This window comes from Paroedura picta, chromosome 7 (assembly GCF_049243985.1).
Source record: "Paroedura picta isolate Pp20150507F chromosome 7, Ppicta_v3.0, whole genome shotgun sequence".
In the NCBI taxonomy this organism is placed as follows: Eukaryota; Metazoa; Chordata; class Lepidosauria; order Squamata; family Gekkonidae; genus Paroedura; species Paroedura picta.
In genome coordinates, this window is record NC_135375.1 from 21,526,933 (window position 1) to 21,541,509 (window position 14,577).

The 14,577-nt window shown below is 44.7% G+C and overlaps 1 protein-coding gene across 1 annotated transcript in view; it reads right to left on the reverse strand.

Annotated features, from left to right (window-relative positions):
• RICTOR (RPTOR independent companion of MTOR complex 2) overlaps positions 1 to 14,577 on the reverse strand; it is an 82,044-nt gene that overhangs the window by 9,367 nt on the left and 58,100 nt on the right. Inside the window, exons 22-34 of the mRNA XM_077347019.1 lie at positions 14,079 to 14,205; positions 12,074 to 12,238; positions 10,763 to 10,839; positions 10,587 to 10,665; positions 9,357 to 9,466; positions 9,124 to 9,211; positions 7,761 to 7,853; positions 6,613 to 6,719; positions 5,117 to 5,346; positions 3,739 to 4,762; positions 2,332 to 2,512; positions 1,608 to 1,692; positions 409 to 642 (exon numbers count right to left, since the gene is read on the reverse strand). Coding sequence (XP_077203134.1) covers positions 409 to 642; positions 1,608 to 1,692; positions 2,332 to 2,512; positions 3,739 to 4,762; positions 5,117 to 5,346; positions 6,613 to 6,719; positions 7,761 to 7,853; positions 9,124 to 9,211; positions 9,357 to 9,466; positions 10,587 to 10,665; positions 10,763 to 10,839; positions 12,074 to 12,238; positions 14,079 to 14,205 — 2,600 coding nt within the window. The remainder of the gene's footprint in view (positions 1 to 408; positions 643 to 1,607; positions 1,693 to 2,331; positions 2,513 to 3,738; positions 4,763 to 5,116; positions 5,347 to 6,612; positions 6,720 to 7,760; positions 7,854 to 9,123; positions 9,212 to 9,356; positions 9,467 to 10,586; positions 10,666 to 10,762; positions 10,840 to 12,073; positions 12,239 to 14,078; positions 14,206 to 14,577) is intronic.

Below are 14,577 nucleotides of genomic sequence, written 5' to 3' on the forward strand. Positions count from 1 at the left end.
GAAAGAAAGAAAGAAAGAAAGAAAGAAAGAAAGAAAGAAAGAAAGAAAGAAAGAAAGAAAGAAAGAAAGAAAGAAAGAAAGAAAGAAAGAAAGAAAGAAAGAAAGAAAGAAAGACTACGTAATTATGGTTGGAGTAATACAATGTACAAGAAACTGTAATGGTGAACATGAAGAAATTTAAAGCGAATACCAAGAAACTTTTCCCTCAACAATGCTTCCCACAAAGATATATGTACACTATGTATATCCACAGAGGGGACCAATCAGCAACCCCCAAAAGTTAGCTTCCATAGAATTTGGCACACACAATCTTACTTTAACAACACAGGTTTCTAGTTCTCAGAGTCACCACAGAGATGCAGAAAAATTGCTGGCTTTGAGACCGAAGCCAAGAACAGAGAAACTGACCTGTGCGAGTCAAGGTAGAGTTCACCTTGTTGCTATGCTGATAGCCCAGAATGTGTGTGCAGACACAATAAAGGCAATTATCTTCTGTGTGCTCTTGGAGCCCAGTGTCTTCCATGTTTTCGAGGAACTGAGAGGCATCTGAGCGGCTTGTGTTCATAATCTCTGTCAGACTGATCTGCTGCCGAAGTATTTGGAAGGGACTCTTGACTAGTTCAGTAGAACCACATGGAAAACCTGGATGTGTGTTACATTAAGCCACGTAAAAGCAGGAATACAAGGAAAAGTACAGCAACCAATGGAACCCCCGGAATTCATCATTTTTAGAAAATTATTCTCTTCCCAGAATACTGATTACCACTATGGAAAACAAGGGCCAACCTAATAAAATCAGAGTCCAGTAGCATCTTTAAGACCAACAAAGATTTATTCAAGGTGTGAGCTTTCAAGTGCAGAGTCCGGCGAAGAGTGCTTGCACTCGAAAGCTCATGCCTTGAATAAATCTTTGTTGGTCTTAAAGGTGCTACTGGACTCTGATTTTATTGTGCGACTTCAGACCAACACAGCTACTCATTTGAAGGGCCAACCTAGACATGGTATGCGAGATCTGGTTATTAGGATTATTGGATTAAAGCCTCCTGCTTCTGGCCACCTTTCCCCTAGTTTCTGAGCAACTAGTTCATTTAAAAAATCTCTCTCCGGTTCTTCTTTGCCCCTAAATTAACATTTTATCGAGTTGGAATCATAGAATCATAGAGTTGGAAGGGACCTCCTGGGTCATCTAGTCCAACCCCCTGCACTATGCAGGACACTCACAACCCTATCACTCATCCACTGTAACCTGCCACCCCCTTAAGTTCCAATTGCTCGGCTGAGCGTCACTGTAGAAAAGCAAACAAGCCCCACACTTCCTTGCTACCTTTACACTCCTGCCCCAATTCCTTAAAATAGCTGAGGCAGAACTATGTGCAAGGCGGGAACACCTTGGGGTGGAGAGTGGGGTCACAGTCTTGGACAGAATCTAAATACCCCCAGCTGCAAAACAATGGCCACCCCAATATAAACCTAGAAACTTTAAAAAGAAAAGAAGGTACACATGCATACAGCATTTTCTGCACTGTGGCCACAACAACACTGGCTGGAATCAGAGCCACGGTCCCAAGTTTTTTATTTTATTTATTAATACAAAAAACAAGGTGCACCTCCGGCATCTTGGGCAAAAACCTTAGCTCCACGTTCATCGGATGAAGGCATCGTTTTCTTCTGAAAATACGGAGTTTCCTTGACCTGGAATATCATAAATGAAAAATTAAGCCTTTGAGGGTTTAAAAAAAAATAAACTGCAATAAGTTCTCTTTCTCTGGTCAACTTGTGGATTTAGGAACTGCTGCTAATATTCAGAGGGATTTAAAAAAGAAAAGCACCCTGAGCTGGATAGCTTAGGTTAGCCCAATCCCACCAGAGTTCAGAAGCTAAGCAGGGTCAGCACTGGATAGTAAAGGGGTAGTTATACTGCGGCCCTCCAGATGTACATGGACTACAATTCGCATGAGCCCCTGCCAGCGTTCGCTGGCAGGGGCTCATGGGGATTGTAGTCCATGGAGATCTGGAGGGCTGCAGTTTGACTACCCCCGGGCTAGTGTTTGGATGGGAGACCACCAGGGTTGTGATGCAAATGGCCAACCACCTGGGAATGCCCGTCTTGAAAACTCTACAGGGTTGCTGGAAATCAGCTGACATTTGACAGCCAAAAAACAGCATGAATGTGACCCACCACGAGCCTTGCGGGAGTGGTGGGCTATAAGTCCAATTAATAACAATAACAACAACAACAACAACAACAACAACAAAAAGCATAGCTGGCCAATATTGCTGCACATTTAGCAGCTGCCTTATGGCTTCCCTGTGTAAATCTCCAAAAGGTACCTGGAATATCTCATTGATGTCAACTGGGAGAGCAAGCCCAATGTAATCGTCGGAGCTGCCAAAAGTAGCGTTGGACACCATGGATCGAACAGAAGAGGAACGCTGCAGTGTGTTTTGGTTAATAGGACTTAACAAGTCTTCTTTGTCTAGCGAGGAGGCATAACTTAAAGCTCTCATGAATCTGTAACGAGCACAAAAACAAGCAAGCCCCTGATGATATACTTGGAAAGTCCTCCCCAATATGTACTTGACAATACAGATAGATCTTATTCAATGCACCAGTATTCGTATCTTATTCAACGCACCAGTGTTTAGAATATGGTCCATTTTCCTAAAATGTGTTTGGGAAATTCAGACAAGCTTATTGATTTTACCATAAAAACCCATAACGTGAATATGCAGCAAAGGAGCCTTAGAACCACAATTTCTTTCCGGGCCTAGATCTGAAAACAAGGAAATGACCTGGTCTCACAACTGCGTTTGCATCCAGGGGCCATGATGGAAAGCAGCTTGGTGTAGTGGTTAGGAATGCTGACTTCTAATCTAGCGAGCCAGCTTTGATTCTCCACTTCTGCTCTCCCACATGCAGCCAGCCGGTGACCTTGGGCTCGCCACAGCCCTGATAAAGCTGTTCTGACCGAGCAGTGATATCAGGGCTCTCTCAGCCTCACCTTACTCACAGGGTGTCTGTTGTGGGGAGAGGAAAGGGAAGGCGAATGCAAGACATTTTGAGACTCCTTCGGGTAGAGAAAAGTGGAATATAAGAACCAACTGTTCTTCTTCAGTAGTATCAGGGCTCTCTCAGCCTCCCCTACCTCACAGGGTATCTGTTGTAGGGAGAGGAAAGGGGAGGCGAGTGTAAGCTGCTTTGAGACTCCTCCTGGTAGAGAAAAGTGGCATATAAGAACCAACTTTTCTTCTTCAGTAATCTCAGGGCTCTCTCAGCTTCACCTCCCCTCACAGGGCGTCTGTTGTGGGGAGAGGAAGGAGTGGTGATTGGAAGCTGCTTTGAGACTCCTTCGGGTAGAGAAAAGCAGCATCTAAGAACCAACTCTTCTTCTTCATGCAGCTGGCGTTTCCTTGGCTGTTTTAATTGAACGGGGGCTCTCCTCTTAAGCATGAGCACGATGGTAATTTCCAAGGAAGCTGAAACTGCACACTGTGGCTCTTCGGCATTTGCCCCTAAGAAGGGGACATCTCCTTGGCAGGCAGAAGGTCCCAGATTCGATCTCTAGGACAAAGTAGCAAGTGATGTGAAATGCCTAAGAACCTGGAGAGCTGCTGCCAGCCCGAGTAGACAATACTAAACTTGAGGGATCATGGGAACAGTTCAATATATGACAGCTTCATACTGGCTCATTCTCCGAGGCCTCAACAAACCAAGAAGAACCTGAGGAAGACCCTTACCTGTTTGGCGTTAGCCGGGAGTCCAGGCTCCCAGACTTCATTGTGATTGTGTCCGTGAAGAGCACGTCCTTAGCCGGAGAGGCTAGGGCTTCGGAATGAGACAAGGAGGGATGCATCCTCTGTTGCTGCAAGCGTTTTAGCGTTGCGTACCCAAAGGCGTCTCGAGAACTGGTGTAGCTGAAGTTGTAGTCCGCTAGGCTCTTGATCGTCGCAAACGAAGGCGCTTTCAGCGACTGCGCCCTCCGAGGAAGGGTGTGCGAGGAGCCCGGTGGAACCAGGGAGACCGAGTTTGATTTTGAGAGAGGCAGGTGGTTGGACTGCGGGGTCGAACAGTGGAGCGTCTTAACAGTCTTGGTGCTCACCACGGTGCTTAAGCTCCCGCAATCCGTGTCTATGTTGGCGGTGTCTACCCCCACCGTCTCCCGGGACGGGCTGGAGCTCATTGAACTGATCCCGCTCGTGGTGGTGTCCGTATTGAAGCTCAAGCTACGGCTTTTGAAATGGGTCTGGGTGGAAACCTCTCCCAGCAGCCTCTCTCGACTGGTGTGTTCCCTGTGGTTTTCGTGGCAAAGGCTTTTGGGGAGCTTCAGGTCGTTCTCGCCAAGACTCGGAGTGCTGTCTGCGTCTTCACTGTGCTTGCTGCCCACAAATGAAGTTTCTAGCTTCAGAGTGTGGATTTTGGGCACCCGGAATATAGGAGTAAATTCATCCCCCTGGGTAAAATCCATGATGCTGGAAGGCTCAGTTACGGTACGATTTCGCCTCAAGCCCAACTTAGAGTCCGACAGTTTGCCTCCTTTGGGGTCGCTGCTACTCCTGTGCTTTTTATTGGGAAGGGTCAAAGAATTTAGGAAGCGGTTCTTCACGAGCCTGCTGGAGGCAAAGAAGGGGAAGGGACTGCGGTCCTTGTCTTTTAAGGGCCCGGCTCGGTCATAGGAATTCTGCTCGGCATCTTCGGAGATGTCTAGGAAGAAGGTACTAGTAGAAGTGCTCCCGAGCCTGTCGTCTTCCAAAATAAACATGCCTGAAATGGAGAGAAATGCTTGCATTTGCTGAGTGCAGTTTTACGAACCTGCAACAGGGACATGAATCGTAAAGCCGGCATTCCCAGCTGGAAGAAACCGGATACGGGAACTTGGCCAACGGCCGTGTCAGTGGGGCGTAGTGGGGTCAGAGAGGCTCAAGACTAGGATCTGGGAGACCCAGGTTCCAGTCCCCACTTCTGCTATGGACACCCACCGGGTGACCTTGGGCTCGTCACACGCTCTCAGCCTCACCTACCCCATCAATATCCACAGAGGGTAACATTCTCCGATTTGCTGGATAATCTACATACTTTCCTGAATACACAACTGCGTATGCTGCTCCGTGTACTTACTTGACGGTGCAGATTCACTTTCGCTATTGTGCCTTGAACTGGTCGATTCAGAGTTCAAGCTAAGCGTGCTGGGAATAGAGGAGAGTTCGTTGCAGAGCTGCTCCATGTCGTCGGGGACTACTGGCCAAGGGTGCCGACGGCTGTGCCTCACCGCGTCCCAATTCTGATGCTTCAGGATGTCACAGCCTTGCTTTGTTTTGGCTATCAGGCCAAGCACATAGACACAGGTCCTGTATTGACAAAACAAGAACTCACTTTAAACAACAATGTATCAACATGCGTAGTCCCGTAGACTAGCGATCCCCAACCTGTGGTCTGCGGACCACATGTGGTCCTTCGACTAATTGGAGGTGGGCCCCGAAGGACGCCTTCTCCCCCCCCCCCGGCCCTTTACTTCATCCCCCCCCCAGCCCTTTACAACACACTTCATTGTTGTGGCGTGTCTGTATCTTATTTTGAAGGGATGTTTAAACATTACCATAGTGATCAGACAGTGCTAGGGCAGTGGTTGAGAGTAGAGGAGTAAACTACCCCCCCCCCACCGGGCCTCAGTAAAAGGCACTGAGTGGTCCCCGGTGAGTGGTCCCCGGCGTTGAGTGGTCCCCAGTGATAAAAAGGTTGGGGACCACTGCCGTAGACAATTTCACACACACACAAATATATATGAAATATACTTGATGCAAAGTCTTCTGTTACGCCCACCCAAAGACATAGGCTGCAAGACTGGATGCAAGCAGAGACGACTATTTTAACTGAAGTGATTTAATCAGTTCAGCAAATACATAGCAAAACATTACAGAGTTCAACTGCTGAAATGTACTACATTGCACATTTGGATCATTCGTAAACTAGCAATGCTTTTAAAATAACAATATACAGAGGAATAACAAAGATCCCGTTCTAAAGAACATTATTCTAAATTGTAGATGCATGTAGTTTTAATTTTCTGGCTTTTATTTCTGTTGCCTGGCAACACTGTGCCGCAATGGAGGTCCGGTGTCTAAGGTCCTCTTTGAAAACATCGGCAGCGGCTGTTCCAAAGCAGAAGCAAGGGGGCAAATATCAATGATCACTGTTATTGATGGCCACAAAGAGGCCTCTGGGTAAATTCGAGGCTCTCCTTGTGAGATGCATCTCTTTTGTCCTTAAACCACACAGGACACTGTACTGTTTGCAAGGAATGGAGCTGCTAGTGTCACGGGCTTCCTCAGGAGGTGGTGGGTTCTCCGTCTTTGGAAATTTTTAAACAAAGGCCGGATAGCCATCTGACGGAGAGGCTGATTCTGTGAAGGCTTAAGGGGGTAGCAGGTGACAGGGGATGAGCAATAGGGTTGTGAGTGTCCTGCATAGTGCAGGGGGTTGGACTAGATGAACCATAAGGTCCCTTTCCAACTCTATTGTTCTATGATCCTATGATTCCATGAAATCAAACCATTTTAGCAAAAAGATCCCTCAATTCGTAAAGCAAGAGTTCCCAGTTGTTAGATGCTACTTACCCCCTAATAGACAAGACTTCACAATTCTGGGCAAGGACCAGTATATCAGGAATCACATTTTCTTCTTGAAGCAAATTCAGACCCCAGTTTGAAGATCCAATATTGCCCTGGAATGAGAATATGAACTGTGACTAAGACGACTGTGGAGATACTGATAAAAAAGTTTGATCTAATACGATGGAGTGATGCTTAAGAACTCATGTTCTGTATAGGAATGAATATTGCACAGATACTGACTTTCCCTTACAATCTCCTCTAATCTCAAAATAGATTCTGCTACGATTCATGCAGAAATTAAAACATTTCGATTTGCCTTATGCTGACATAACCCAAAATGAATTTGCCTGTCAATGTACAGAAAGGAGACAATGTACCAAAGGACAGAGATGAGATTAGAGCCCTGCAGGACTCCTGGCAATTCCGCAGGGCTTACAAGGCAGAGTTCTTCCACGGGGCCTATGGCAGAATCCAATACAAGCTACCTTCCGATCTTCAAGAACTCTCCGCCTACACTGGCATCCACCAATGGGATCTCCTAGGGAAATGACATCATGCTCTCCCCAACTTCAGAACAGGATTTATGGGCAATATCAGAAATATTTTCTGAATTTTAATTGTACCGAGTTTGAGATGATATCTTAAGTTTTTAATGTAATTTTAAAATGTTGCAATGTTCCTTGAATTGGCTGAGACAAGGTAGAGTAGAAGTTTAATAAACAACAACAACAACAAAGGACTCCATCATTTGTTTTCCAAAACGGAACCCCCTGCCCCGATATAACTCTTGTATGAAGCAAAGAGACTTTAATACTGTAATCCAGGGGTAGTCAAACAGCGGCCCTCCAGATGTCCATGGCCTACAATTCCCATGAGCCCCTGCCAGCATGTGAATGCTGGCAGGGGCTCATGGGAATTGTAGTCCATGGACATCTGGAGGGCCACAGTTTGACTACCCCTGCTGTAATCTGTGGTTTAAAAACAAACAAACACCAATTACTAGAGGCAAAGGGTAAATAATACTCCCAAGTGGCCAGTTAAAAGACATCTCAAGAACAAATAGATACATATTCCTCATTTGCGTGTATAGTTATATAAAAATAGAAAACCCAGTATATAAAAGAACAAACAAAAACAAACCAACAACTAACCAGTGCCCAGAGAGCTGCCTTCAATTGCTTAATCCCTTCCCATTTATCCAGCATAGGAGAACGAACCGTGTAACTCAGGTCGGGAACAATACTCTGAAGGGGAAAAAGAAGTACCTCAATATTATTACTTCGGTGTTATTTATAATCTCAGTTGCTTTTTCTCAACATAAGCAACTGAACCAAAATACAAATAAGGTTACTTTTTTGTACTGTTGATAGTATAACAAATTCTTTAAAAAGCTGATCGTTCAAATCAAGCATAGTAGCAAATAAATTAAAAAATGACAATGGAACTGAAATAACAACAGCTGCTCTGACCTACTTGGTATGCAAACGGTTTCTCCTGTTTCATGTATATTAATACATATGAACAGAATGAAGTTAGATAATGCCTGGTTTATCTTCAATTCAGTGATATTAAAAAAAAAAGAAAAGAAATTAACACAGTTGGGAAGTTAAGTGGAGCCCTATTTTGAACACTTCAAAATCAGCCCGCTGCATCTTTAACAAAATATCTAATTGTTGGTTCAATACTGTCTTTAAGACTATTTTCACCCAATTGTTTCTGTTTGGGAGACCAGGCACAGTGGAGTAAGGTGATGCATACAGGTGAGATATACACTCCTGAAAAACCACAATAGCATGGGAACTGGGGAGGGAGTCATGAATAGGCTGATTTCTCCACGTTTCTGTTTTTAAAAAATAAAGTTCCAAGTCATACCCTGTGAAGCACAGCATGCGCTCTCCAGAAACTAAAAGTAACTCAAATGTTACAATAGCAGACGTGTGTGGGAAAAGGAGTTGTATTCTTTTGCCATCTCCCTCCTGCTTCATCATTCTGAATGGCTGGGGAAGGTTTGTTCCCCAAAGATTTTGTAATGCCATCTCTTGCTGCCTTTGGAACACTCCTCTTTCCAATTCCCTTCTGACATTATTTCGGAAAATCTTAAGACGAAAATGCTTTAAGCGGGGCTTCCGTGTCAGAAATGTTAAAGGGAACCCACTCCTGAGTTAACAGTGTGGCACTCAGAAGGAATTTCCACCCGTGCTTCTGTGACATTTCATAGATCTCACATAACTGCAAGGAGATTAGGAGATGTTCATTTACGGATTTCAAATGCAGGGGGAAAGGATTTTAAAATGTACTAAATGACAGGTTAAAGCAATTGTGGTAGTTAAACTGCTTTCTAAAGCCAAATATACTCAATGATCACATCCTGTTTTCTTTTATTGTGAGGCCTTGTGAGTAAAAGTCAAGCCATCTGAATCTAAATCAGTAATACTCAAATCAAGGATGCTAAAATACATTCTAAAAGGGCATTTATGCTATCAATTATGGATTAACTAAATTAAAGTTCCTTACCTGAGCTTCCAACAAATGGCAGCCTGTTTTGTGATGTACCAGTTGACCATAAAGGTGAACTGGCAGATAAACATGTGGCCGTTGTAATCTGGTAGCAAGAAAAACGGTTTGATTTCACAGAATTAATTATAACAATCTCATAAACAGCCACAGCTATTTCATTTTCTGTAACCATTGATTTAATACAAAGGTGGGTGTTTCTTTTTTAAGAACATACTCAAGGATTTACCTACCTTTGGTTGCTCCGGCGAACATAATTATCACCATCAACAGGTTTTCGGTATGTGGTAAGTGCTTCATTAAGTTGCTCTTCTATCAATTCAACGTATTTTAAATTGTATTCCTAGGGAGGAGATGAAATCGTCATTCAGAACAATATTTCTTACACTTTGCTTTCATGTAAAGCAGTTTCGCTATGATTTGACAACTTTCTTCCATTTTTTACCATTACCAAGGCACTACTGCAGATGTGACATTCCAACTCAGGAAATGACCTTTCAAATCAATGTTATTCCTTGTTACAAAGCAAACATTTTGCCACCAGTCACAATGGCTAGTAATGGAAGATGTCCTGATAGGTCAGCCTTTCTCAATATTGTTCCCATTGAAGAAGAAGAAGTTGGTTCTTATATGCTGCTTTTCTCAAAGTGGCTTACAATTGCCTTCCCTTCTCCCCACAACTGACACCCTGTGAGGTAGAGAGCCCTGATATCACTGCTCGGTCAGAACAGCTTCATCAGTGCTGTGGTGAGCCCAAGGTCACCCAGCTGGCTGCATGTGGAGGAGCGGGGAATCAAACCCGACTTGCCAGATTAGAAGTTGGTGCTCCTAACCACTACACCAAACTGACTCGCCTTTTGAGAAACCCCTGAAACATTTTTCAGGATTTGAGAAACCCCAGAAGAGGGTTGAATATGGCTGGGAAGAATAGCTGTGTACATCTCCACCCAAGGTTCCTCCCCTTTCCACTCCCTCGAGGCCCATCATCAGCCACGGGGGCGGGGCAGGTTGACATGACCTTATATGGTCATATCACCTAATAAATGTTCAACATCTTTTTTAAATATATAAAAATTAATTCCCACCCTAAGATGGGTTTGATTCCCTGCTCCTCCACGTGCAGCCACCTTGGGCTTGCCACAGCACTGATAAAGCTGTTTTGCCCAAGCAGTAATACCAGGGCTCTCTCAGCCTCATAGGGTTTCTGTTGTGGGGAGAGGAAAGGAACGGTGATTGTAAACTGCTTTGAGACTCCTTCAGGGTAGAGAAAAGAGGCATATAAGAACCATTCGAGAAACCCTTCCAGGGTTGTCAAGAAACCCCAGGGTTTCATGAAACCCTGGTCGAGAAAGCCTGCAGTAGGCCTTGGAGCACCCTGGCATAGTAAGCTAACCTAGGGATGTGGGAAACCAGTTTAAGCATATGGCTCTACAGAGCACATTAGATTCATCAAAAGGAAGTACCTTCTGCCATTTCTCCATTTGTTTTGTCACATATCCTCGTTCATTGAGATAGGAAAACCCTTTCGGAATTGATAGAAATCTTTAAAAAAAAAAACATACACTGTTTATAAATATGAACACTGATAAGTGAAATGTCTTTTATTAATCTGAAAAGCCATACATCATAATGTATCAACCTTAATAGCAGAAGTAAACCCTTGTCCCCCAGGTGAGACAGTGCTGGTTTCATTTGGATGAGGGCATGAAGGTTGGCCTACAGGGGGGGGAAAAGGAGAGAAAATGTTAGGGCAAAAATTGGTTACAATAAGATGGGAATTCACTTTAGAGCACATCAGATATTGATCAATATATGTCATTAGGTGAAGCAACAGGAAATTTGCATTTAAGGTCTTGTTTCAAAGTAATCTGGTCTTGAAAAAACCTGATTTATGAATTAAAATATACTCTTGGGTTGTCAACCACGTTTTTTCCAACTGCCCTTAGGAAAAGTCACCAACACAAATCACACCACATCTTGCAGAAGCCAAGTAATAGAGAATTTTTATATCAACAGGCAAAACAGAATCATTACTGAACATGAAAGACCGTGTTGTGTCCTATGAACTGTCAATGGAAGGAGCTGCTGCAGAATAGATTCCTTGCCTGTGCCCTCTGTATGGCTGCGGAGATTTATTTAGCACAGTTTTATTCCCCCCTCCAAAGAGATCAGTGCAGTGGGCATTTGTCTCTCCTCTCATAACAATCCACTGAGGCTGAGCATTTGACTGACCCATGGTTGCCTAGTGAGTTCCAAGACATGGTGGGGATTCCCTAGATCCTTGTCCATCACTTTACTGCTGAGGGGGAGCGGACTGCAGGAATCATAGAATCATAGAGTTGGAAGGGGCCATACAGGCCATCTAGTCCAACCCCCTGCTCAACGCAGGATCAGCCCAAAGCATCCTAAAGCATCCAAGAAAAGTGTGTATCCAACCTTTGCTTGAAGATTGCCAGTGAGGGGGAGCTCACCATCTCCTTAGTCAGCCTATTCCACTGCTGAACTACTCTGACTGTGAAATTTTTTTCCCTGATATCTAGTCTATATCATTGTATTTGTAGTTTAAAGCCATTACTGCGTGTCCTTTCCTCTGCAGCCAACGGGAACAGCATCCTGCCCTCCTCCAAGTGACAACCTTTCAAATACTTAAAGAGGGCTATCATGTCCCCTCTCAACCTCCTCTTCTCCAGGCTGAACATTCCCAAGTCCCTCAACCTATCTTCATAGGTCTTGGTCGTAGGAAGGAATTTTCTTCTGCCAGATACCGCCTCATTCTTGTGCAAGAGGAGTACCGACCGTGCGCGCGCACACACACAATGATGTAGCTTTTTAAGAATGAAGGAGACAGATCAGCTTCACGAACTCCTTGCATTCATGGTTGAGGAGATAAAGCTGAACAGAAATGGTGTGCATTTTACAAACACCACATAAGGGAATGAAAGGCTCTCACCTTATCTTCACATGCCTCATCAAGAATATCAAGGGCTTCAGAGGAAATAGCTTTGTTTTTGTCATGCAGCTGAGTGACCAGTAATTCGATCCCCCAGTTACTGAAGAATTCTACGTTGGCTCTGAGCAGTACCCTTAAATGCTTTGTGGCGTACAATCGACAGCTCTTTGGGGAGAGGGGGGGAAGAAATCAGATAAACAGAAATAGACACATGAGAACTCACACAGACACAAAACCACAGATATTTATAAGCCACTGAAATTAACGTCAAACCCAAATTGCACCCAGCTTTGAGGTTATTTGTGCACCATAAATTTTAAATCCCAGCATGCTGAACCCTTAGGGTCAGAAATTCTGTTGTTTAAATGGAAGTTCAAGCTTCTGTGCATTCTCCTAAAGTCGGTCTCATGGCATGGTGTCAGTTAGATCCCAAATTCATGTCCATGTGATCCCCCCCCCCAAAAAAAGAAAAAAAAATCTCTGAATCCAGCCTGGCCTAGAGGAAATTCACCTACCATCCCCCATAATGATGATCAACCATTCCCTGGGTATGCAAGGTAGGGCCACAAGAGACAAACACTGTCACATCCCTTCCGGTCCACCAACTCACAACCTGACTAAGTTAATAAAATCAGTATTTCTGTAAGATGACTCTAGCCTCTGTTTTAAAACTTTGAAAGAAGGAGAACCCACCATCCCTGGAGGAAACCTGTTCCACTGAGGAACCGTTCTGTCAGGAACTTCTTCCAGATGTTTATCCAAAATTTCTTTTGAATTAATATCAGTCCATTGGTTCTGGTCTGACCCTCTGGGGCAACAACTCTGCTCCATATTCTACATCAGTGGTCCCCAACCCCCGGTTCGGAGACCGGTACCGGTCCGTGGATCAGTCGATACCGGGCCGTGGCTCCTCCTCGTCCTTCTCCCTGGCTGCTGCCTCGGGGGTTGCCCTGCCACTCTGCCACCGGCTCACCTCTGGTGCTCTCCAGTGGCCACCATGGCTGGGGTTCCCCCTCGGCGTGGCACTGCGCAGGTGCAGCTGGCAGCGCCCCCCCAGCAGGTGGCCGGAAGTCAGGCCCGCCGGCGGGAAAGCAAGTGGAGCAGGGGCTCAGGCAGCGGTTATGTTCCTCGGCAAAAGACTACCCCCCACCCGGGCCTCAGTACAATTTTTCAAGCGTTGACCGGTCCCCGGTGATAAAAAGGTTGGGGACCACGGTTCTACATGACAGCCCTTCAAGTATTTGAAGATGGTTATCATATCACCTCTTAGTTGCTTTCTCTCCAGGCTAAACAGACCAAGCTCCCCCAATCTTTCTTCATACGTCTTGGTCTCCAACCCCTCACCATCTTTGTAGTCCTTCTCTGGACATGTTCCAGTTTGTCTACATCTTTCTTCACTTGTGGTGCCCAAAACTGAACACAGTACTCCAAGTGAGGTCTAACCAGAGCAAAGTAAAGCGATAACATCATCCTGTCCCATGATCTGGACACTATACTTCTTTTAATACAGCCCCAAATCCCATTTGCCTTTTTAGCCACAGAGTCACACTGCTGACTCGTTTTTAGTGTATGGTCTACTAAGACCCCCAGATCTTTTTCACACGTAATACTGCCAAGACAAGTCTGACCCATCCTAAAGTGATGCATATGATTTTTCCTACCTAAATGAAGACCCTTCCACTGATCACTATTGAAATTCTTTTTATTCATTTTAGTCCAGTTTTCTAGCAATGATCACATTAGGGCAGGGGTAGTCAAACTGCGGCCCTCCAGATGTCCATGGACTACAATTCCCAGAAGCCCCTGCCAGCATTTGCTGGCAGGGGCTCCTGGGAATTGTAGTCCATGGACATCTGGAGGGCCGCAGTTTGACTACCCCTGCATTAGGGTTTCCCTGGCCCAGTCCTACCCTGTCCAATAGACCACATGGTGAAAACATGAACAAATCCACCCATGCTTATATACTGTTCAGCAGGTAAGCATGTCTGGCGTTCCTGTCACTTACATCAGTAGCTGCCGTTAGGATTTTGGAAAGGATGACTCTCGCCAATCCATCCCTGCTGTAGTCCAAACTAGATACTGTCAGTTTTAGTAAGTGATCTTGGTTCTTCAAAGAGCAAAGGTTGAGGAGACTGAAAACAAGTTGAACAGAGTTAAACATGGCTGGAATCCCTGGAAGGAGAAAAATATTATTATGCATATAGCTCGTTCAGGTGCTAAAGGGAGGCAAGAATGTAAATCTGGATGCTAATGGGACTCATTTTAAGACACCTTCCATTTGTTCTCTCTTGCTATGACATTTTAGACGGAAAGTTCCTTGGGGCAGGGAACTCCCTTGTTTGCCTATGCGCTTTGAACTTGTAACTGAGGATGCATCAGTTATTATATTGTGACTGTAGTAACAGGAACACAACTGAGTTCTGCTGAAAATTACAGCATGCTTATCTTACAGGTAAGTTTTACAATTACCAAATTTAGGAAAATATTATGAAGTAGAAAATCCT